The sequence below is a fragment of the Fragaria vesca genome, linkage group LG2 (genome assembly GCF_000184155.1).
Source record: "Fragaria vesca subsp. vesca linkage group LG2, FraVesHawaii_1.0, whole genome shotgun sequence".
Taxonomy (NCBI): Eukaryota; Viridiplantae; Streptophyta; class Magnoliopsida; order Rosales; family Rosaceae; genus Fragaria; species Fragaria vesca.
In genome coordinates, this window is record NC_020492.1 from 12,203,386 (window position 1) to 12,211,691 (window position 8,306).

The following is an 8,306-nucleotide window of genomic DNA, read 5'->3' on the forward strand; positions in this document are numbered from 1 at the left end:
TCTGTCTGGTTTTCTTTTATAAAGTCACAAACTTGAATAATGGGAAACTTAGAAGTTTCAATTTTTGATTTCAGCCGGCGCTGTCGATCGGAAATGTGGGCCAGCTCGCCGTGGATCTTTTAGTGGCGTCGTCGAAGGCGGACAGAGTCGGGTTTCTGGATAGTCCGTATGTTCTTCCTTGTGTTGGCAACGATGCATATGGGCCTGTTCCTCAAGGCCAACTTGCTCTTCCTCTTGAAGGTGCTCATTCTTTCTCTTTGCTTCTCATTCTTACTTGGCTTTTGTATGCAACTTATGTTGCACTTTATTTTAATGAATGAAATAAATGGAATTTGGGTTCTGCAGCTTATGAATCGGCTTCTAATGGGATAGCTTTAATCCAGCAAAGGTCACCTGTTGTTAAGGTACACTAGGACCCTTCACTGCACGTTTTTAATAACTTTTTTTTTTTTTTTTTACTGTTCGATTGTAGTTGTGAAGTTTGGAATGGTAATTTTGAGCAGGGTAGGATGATTGAGTTTGCCAAGAAGTTGGCAGATTATGTTGCTGCCAGTGGAAAGAAGCATGTGATTGTGCTTTCGAGCTTGGATTTCGGTAGGTGTCAGAGAATTGATATGTCAACGTATAAATAGCATGATTCTTTTCTTCTTTTGTCTCACTTCAAATGTTGAACTTCTTTTGACCGTTTTATGCTGCTTGGTTAAAGTATTTCATATATTTGAAATCAGCTACTATAAGAGAGTATGTGTATACAAACATAACTGATATGTTTGAAGCAGACATTTTGATTAGAAAGAAGTTAGGTCCTTGAAAGAAAACTCAATGACACTCACAACCAACATGGTAAACAGTTACCTTTGGAACACATTCAATCAATACCTTTTCTTTTCTTCAGAAAAGAAAAAAAAAAAAAAAAAACTACTTCACTCCCATCCTTATCTACTGCACTTCGTATTTCAGTGACTTTGGGCACCTATTAGTTCCTTTTACTTCATTTTCAGATTTTAGTTGCTGATAATGATAGAGCAAACATTTTGGAGCTTCTACAATCCATAGGTAGTTAATGTGTGTTTTTGGAATATACTATGAAACTGTTGTGAAAACAATGTATCTTTCATTTCTTAAACATGCAAGTATTAGTCTTGAAAGAAATGTGGTTCTGAACTTTGGTTTGTGGGAAATCATCTGGTTTTATAGCTGAATCATTTGTAGGTTCATGTGCATTTTCTTTTTCTTTTAAGTTGATTGTCTTCCTTGTACCAGTGGTTCGCAGATGCATTACCTATCTAGCACCGATTCTGATGGAACAGATGATTACTGCGAATGGCTTGGGTGGAAAAGACTGCCGGATTATAACCCCAACCAGAGGTCTTGGAAGTATCTTAGCACATTAGCTGAAGGCAATGCCATGCTGGAGGATAGCTTGCCCTTTGAAGGTGAACTGGAAGAAGAGGAGTATTACTACCCAAGCTTGCCGTTTGCAGCTCTTTTTTCTTGCTTCAAGGTATTCTTTATGAATTGTACCCAGTTTTGAAATTAATTGGTCTGGACCACAATATTTCCTGAAAATAATTAGGTTGTCGCGCAAGGTGAAACCCGAGAAAACAGAAAAAAATTCTATATATCATTTCCTTTCTGAATCAATTCTTGCTCTATTTGTCTCACCACTGCCATAGCCACACATGAAAACTGAAAACCATAGACCATAACACTTTTTAGCTTTACAAGCTAAAAATTTCAGATAATATTGGTTTATTTATCCTAGGTTTGGTTTTATTGAATCAGGCAAAAGCACTGAAGGTTACCTGCTTATTATGCTACTGTTCAGAAGGAGACAATACACCTGATGCTTTCCATTTGGCTGAAGCAGCATGTAAACTCCTTGGCAGGAGTCCCAGTGATTTACATGGTCAGTTTCTTTTCTTTAATAGATACATTAAGTTAGCTAACTAGATGCTTCTGTCTGAGAGGAGTTTGGCCTTTCATGTCCTTCCTTCTTTGTTGTTTTGTGGTTAGTCTCTCTCTTTTCAGTGTTAACAGAAGAAAATAGAAAGAGAGGATTCCAGTGTTCTCTATAAGCTTGCGTATATTTCACTCCCTGTTGTGTTGGTGTGTCTGTTGTTGTTTTGAATGTTTTCACAGGATGCTTCTTTGTATTGTTGAACTTAAACAAATTTGTATTGAAAGGGAACTTGACGGTTTTAATTTCAAGCCTTTTATTTTAGGGATTCTTCACCAATTGCGAGGCCAACCATGCTTTCCGTCAGAGATAGTGTGTTGGTGCAACTGTGTGTTTATACACATGTGCTGGGCACAGTGGCATGTGTGTGTGTTGGTGTTTTAAACTATCTGCAGTGCAGACTGCAGGTTAACACATATCTCTTCTGATGTATCTATTTTATATCTTTCCAGAGTGTCACCAACAGGATCCATGTTGAGATTTGCAATACATGATCTCTTCTTTCTCAATATCTTATTGTTATTTTTAGTTTTATTTTTAGACTGTATAGAGTAGATTCATTTGGTATCTTGTCATATAGGGATAGGCATGATTTCAACCTCAATGGTTGATGGAGTGCATAACCAGAAGCCCAAAGGGTAAAAGGGGCACCATGCCTATCCCTAAGAATTGTTTACCTTTTTTTCCCCTTAGTTTAGAAACCTGATGTGGATCTGGGGTTAACTGTATACTGATATTTTGGTATTTGTTTGCAGGCAACAATAATGACAATTGGTTTATTCCAATTTCTTGGAAGACTGTGTATGGACCACCTGCAGATATGTCTCTCTTTTAAGCAGGGAATAGGATTCCTCGGATCTCAGGTAAGTATGCAGGGTTGAGTACCTATTACCTGATTTACCTCCTTTGAGCTTCTTAGCCCGACTGGTTCTATCCGAAGATCTTTTTAACTCATTCTAATCTAATTTATCTTATTACTGTTTTAGAAGCCAATCAAGGCATACTTGTGGAATGTCTAAAGTCCAATTTTACTGCTTCATAGCTCAGTTCACTTTCCTAGTTTGGTTCCTTTACTCTTGAACAAATACCTTGAAGGACAGAGAGATTAAAATTAGAGAAGTGAATCATGATCACTAGTTCTGTCAATTCCACAAATTATTCTATGAAAGTATCTCTTTTCCAGCCATTGTTGTAGCTTTAACTTCTTAGTTTGAATACCTTGTTTAATTATTTTCTGGTGGATCCTTCATGCTTATCTATTTTCTGGGAGGCAAAATAGAATATGCTTCTTGCCTTTGTCTCAAGTCTTAAGTCTTAACACATGCTTTGAAAACATGGAACTTCAAATAAGATTGGTGTTACTAACGTGTGATTAATGCCAACACATAAAAGTCTATAATACCAACACTACCAAAACTTCAAAACCAAAAGCTGCTTGTTAGCTATTCATAATTAGAGACTTAATTGCTTGGTTGTTGGACAGTATAGGAGAATTTCTTCAGGACAAAGCTTCCCACTACTAGAATTTTCAGAATTTTCTTCAGGTCGATGTGTTGTATATCATGCAGTTAAGATCAATGTAAAAAATTGATCTAGGTGTGACATTACTCTTTCTGTTACTAATGCTAGGTCAGTCATCAATGGTTTTCTACTTCATTTCAAAGCTATAACTGTAGTACCGGTTAGGAAACCAGTTTTCAAGCCTTATTTGGTTTCCAACATTGCTTAGCTTCCTGTTCTTTTTTTGAAACGTGCTTCCTGTTCTTAAGAACCAAGAGTTTAGATTTTTCAAAATTAAAAAGTTTCTTTAATTTGAGCTTTTTAGCAATATTTGAGTCGTCATATTCAAAATGTGTTTGAATTGATTTTTTAGTACTACAATATTGACCGGAACCTATCAAATTTTCGATAGTATAAAAAATGCAACTAAAATTCGATAAATCCGAAGTATGAAATTTTGGAGGAAAATGGAAGTTCTAAAACCTTGGTAAACCAAAACGAAGATGATTCCTAGTCCCTTATCCCGCACTATCCGCATACGTGGACCAGTGGATGTGAATCATGTGATCATGAATCAAGATAAGTTGCAAGACCTAGTGTGGCTGACTGGTTGTGCTGCCAAAGTGACGATGATTCATAAATTTTCATACTTGCAGTTGGTAGCAAATTCTTAACTTGCCGATTTGTCGATACAATATATATACGATTTTTATTTCTCTGCTGAGGCATTCCAAGTGAAAAAGCTTGAAATCGTGATTCACATGGAACCTTTATAAACCATGTTTAATTTCTTAGGCTTTGCCTCTGTCACAATGCCAATATAGAATTTCAAACTGAGCTATTGTAGCTCTCAGAGTCATGAACTGTGCCAATATTTAACCCTCTCAACAAATACGAAATAACATATAGAAAGTGACAAATTATTTATGACTTTCCATCGTGAACTCTAACCTAATCAACGTCAAAATCTCGTTTTGCTCAAGATCTATCACACCTTGTTTTGGAAGTTTAGACCTCCAAAATGTTTTTTTTTTTTTGATTAAAAGACCTCCAAAATGTTGTGCAGCCGGGAGCCCGGGATGACATGAACATGATTCGATGAAACTTTTGCCTTCATCAATAAGTGATCATATTTGTAACTATGATCTAAATATGCTGAAAGCACGACGAATCGTGACATTATCAAGAAGGTATATCTTGAACACAATTTGTCATTCTTCATGAAATTTGGCTCTATTAGTTGGCAAATGTTGTCAAAGTCCAGCAGTTAGGATTCGAGTAGGATAAAACTAATGCACATATCTTCAATGCATGTTCCTGATCTGATTTCATGTGCATCTCCGTTTGATTGGAATATTTGATCATAACCTTTCTGAATATTTATCATACACACTGTTGAATTTGTTGTGCAATAAGGTTGATGAACATATGGAAATCATTGGATTCAGTTTATCTGAAATCTTATTAATTAGCTGCATGAGTTCCTTGTGTGGAATATTAATAGATATCCACTTTAAGTAATATTCTCTCCTAGCTACACACCCCGACTAAAGCAAAATCTTGAACCAGTTATTTTCTAACTGAACTTTTATGATTGATGATAGGGATGTTACGAGTGGTTCATAGACCATTACCTCGAGCATTCTTGCGTTATAAGTCCTCGATAAGAACATCCTTATAATATGAGGAGTCTCTGAAACCCATAGATCACCAACATAGTAATAACCAGGCAAACCAGCAAGATTAGCTAATCAGTATTTTTATTAGTTACTTTTAACCACTTTACAGCCTTATGATTATGATCCACATCTGGTGCTTGAACTCCCCCGGCTTCTACCATTTTGGTAAAGCAATCACAAGACCATTCATCTTTGTTTGGCTGTGAGGATGGCATCTTAGTTTGGTAAAGACAGGAGCTCGAAAAATGGTTGATTTTTGTTCTTGCGCGCGATTCCATCACGCTTTAATATTCAGTTGCTATTTTAAACTTATGAATGGGTGTTCCATCTCCATCTCAACTGAATTCTTTCTGGTTAAAGATCATTTCTACTTACTACTCTTGGATCTGAATTGATGTGTTTCTTAGTTTGAAGATGCACACCATGTAGTTGTGATTTTGTGAATGACTTCATTACTTCAAAGGTGATTACTTCATTCTTTCTGGTTAGGTGTTGTTTCGTATACTATTAAAAGCCAGTTTCATGTTTACGAAAATCGTCTTCAAAAACGATGAACTGATCCTCGATCAACTATCTAGATTTCTAAAAACAACCCTTTAACTAATTAATTACTTGACTCTGAAATGAATCAAAATTAAATTAAGCACCACACAGCAGATGGTAGATGGCTCTTACCAAATATATTACATGAAACCAACTAGAGAATATATAAAAATACAGCTCCTCGATCACTTTAACTTCTTTAACTATGCATGGCTATAAAATAAGACCACACTTGGACTAGTTGCACAGTCAGAATATGATATGTAATTATGTATCAACTAGGTTCAGTTTATTGTAATGTTTATATAAACCTATACGCTTCTACATTATACTAACTTAATTTGATTACAATGTCTTCATCTTCTTCTTCCACCCCATCTGACTCATCGTCATCGCACCAGCCAACCTTCCATTGAAGCCAATCCCAGGTGACTATGGCTTACCCTTCTTTGGTGCCATCAAAGATCGTTACAACTATTTCTACAACCAAGGAAAAGATGACTTCTTCAAAACCCGAATCCAAAAGTACAACTCCACTGTCTTCCGTACCAACATGCCTCCCGGCTCCTTCATCGCTTCCAACCCTAGAGTCATTACCGTCCTCGACGCTGTGAGCTTCCCCATTCTCTTTGACAACTCCAAAGTCGAAAAACGCAACGTTTTGGACGGTACCTACATGCCCTCCACATCCTTCACCGGCGGCTACCGCGTCTGCGCCTATCTCGATCCCTCGGAACCAAACCACGCTACTCTAAAGCGCTTCTTCTTATCTCTACTCGCCAGTCGCCACCACAAGTTCATCCCACTCTTCCAAACTCACCTCTCCGACCTCTTTCTCAATCTCGAAGCTCAAATTTCCAAAAATGGCAAAGCAGACTTCAACACCCCGAGCGATGACATGTCGTTTAAGTTCGTCTTCTCGCTGTTCTGCGGGTCGGAAAATACTTCATTGGGTTCCAAAGGGCCGAACTTGGTGGCTGCATGGCTCGCACCGCAACTGGCTCCGCAGATCACACTCGGGTCGCCAAAGTTGCTGAGCTTTGCTGAAGATTTCTTACTGCACACGTTTCCCTACCCTACCTTTCTCGTCAAATCAACCTACAAGAAGCTCTACGATGCGTTTCACGAGTCGTCGTCTTCGGTTTTGGAGGACGCCGAGAACAAATTTGGGATTCCGAGAGACGAAGCTTGCCACAATCTTGTGTTTTTGGCTTGCTTCAATGCTTTTGGTGGCATGAAGCTTTTGTTCCCTACTTTGATCAAGTGGGTTGGATCTGCAGGAGAGGACTTGCACCGCCGGCTCCGAGATGAAATCAGGGACGTGGTTAAGGAAAGCAACGGGAATGTAACTTTCTCGGCGTTGGAGAAGATGACTCTGACCAAGTCCGTGGTTTATGAAGCTATGAGGATCGAGCCTCCGGTGCCGTTCCAGTACGGGAAGGCCAAGGAGGATATAGTGATCCATAGCCATGATGCAGCATTTGAGATCAAGAAGGGGGAAATGATCTTTGGATATCAACCATTTGCCACAAAGGATCCGAAGATCTTTAAGAATCCAGAGGACTTTGTAGGGGACAGGTTTTTAGGAGAGGGTGAGAAATTGTTGAAGTATGTTTATTGGTCGAATGGTCGTGAGACGGATGATACTACGGTGGAGAACAAGCAGTGCGCCGGGAAGGACTTGGTGTTACTCTTGTCTAGGTTAATGTTGGTTGAGTTTTTCCTTCGGTATGACACTTGTGCTGTTGATGTGACTACGATTTCGTTGGGTACATCAGTGAAGTTCAAATCACTGACCAAAGCCTCTTGAATGGTCGATGAGTTCTTATAAGTGGTACCTATTTCATTCTCGATGCCATTCACTTGTAGCACTGGATAGGTTGAGAGTTGATTGAAGTATTTTCTTTTGGTTTGAAGTTGGCTGGTTTATGGAGTTTTGGATTGTATATATTTCTGCGAGTCATATACTATTTTGTTTATCATCTTGTTTCAGTCGTCGTTTGTAATAATGTGTTGAAGAAAATATTCGAATTCCATGCGTATTATGATCGATAATCGATTGTGCTCGTACAACGTGTTTTTTGTCACTGTATTTTGCATGATTTCATATAGACCAAACAAATAATAGTGTAGCAGCAAGGAGGGAAATTTGTAAAGACCCAAGTGTATTTCTAGCCTCCCAAATCTGCCACAGACTGGCAAACATTTTTCTACAGCATTATTGTCAAATTTAAAAATACTAACTAGCTTTAAATCACTGAATAATATTAGTAGCAAAATCCAGAGGGGATTAAGAATTTAAGATCCTAATAAGGGTGTGTTGCCACAAAGAGCAGAAAGCAAGAAAGAGAATCAATTGGTTATTGAACTTGTTTAATCTAGCTTTGGATTTTAGTCTTTCTTTAAGTAGGTAAAATGCCAATAGAAAAGTTTGCCACTTAATTTTGGTGGAAAATTAAGCTTCCACATGTTATCCAGGGAAGATGTGATAATAATGTTGTTCAAATAAGTTTTGAAACATAGTCTTTCACAGATTCCTGCCAATTGATTTTATTTATTTTTGGTCATGGTGATGACGACTCATGGAGCAGATGTCCTGCATAAGAATCGGGTTTCTATGTTGT

The 8,306-nt window shown here is 38.0% G+C and overlaps 1 protein-coding gene and 1 pseudogene across 2 annotated transcripts in view; both read left to right on the forward strand.

The window, feature by feature from the left end:
* The window catches only part of LOC101292377 (proteasome assembly chaperone 2-like), a 4,190-nt gene extending 1,200 nt beyond the window's left edge, over positions 1-2,990 (forward strand). The window contains exons 2-7 of the mRNA XM_004292420.1: positions 75-240; positions 346-404; positions 504-622; positions 1,264-1,504; positions 1,786-1,909; positions 2,716-2,990. Of these exons, the coding sequence (XP_004292468.1) occupies positions 75-240; positions 346-404; positions 504-622; positions 1,264-1,504; positions 1,786-1,909; positions 2,716-2,795 (789 nt within the window). The 3' untranslated portion in view covers positions 2,796-2,990. The remainder of the gene's footprint in view (positions 1-74; positions 241-345; positions 405-503; positions 623-1,263; positions 1,505-1,785; positions 1,910-2,715) is intronic.
* Positions 2,991-5,987: 2,997 nt separating this feature from the next.
* On the forward strand, positions 5,988-7,504 carry LOC101304437 (annotated as a pseudogene). Its single transcript, XR_183948.1, has one exon. The product of XR_183948.1 is annotated as an allene oxide synthase-like (transcript).
* The last annotated feature ends 802 nt before the right edge of the window (positions 7,505-8,306 follow it).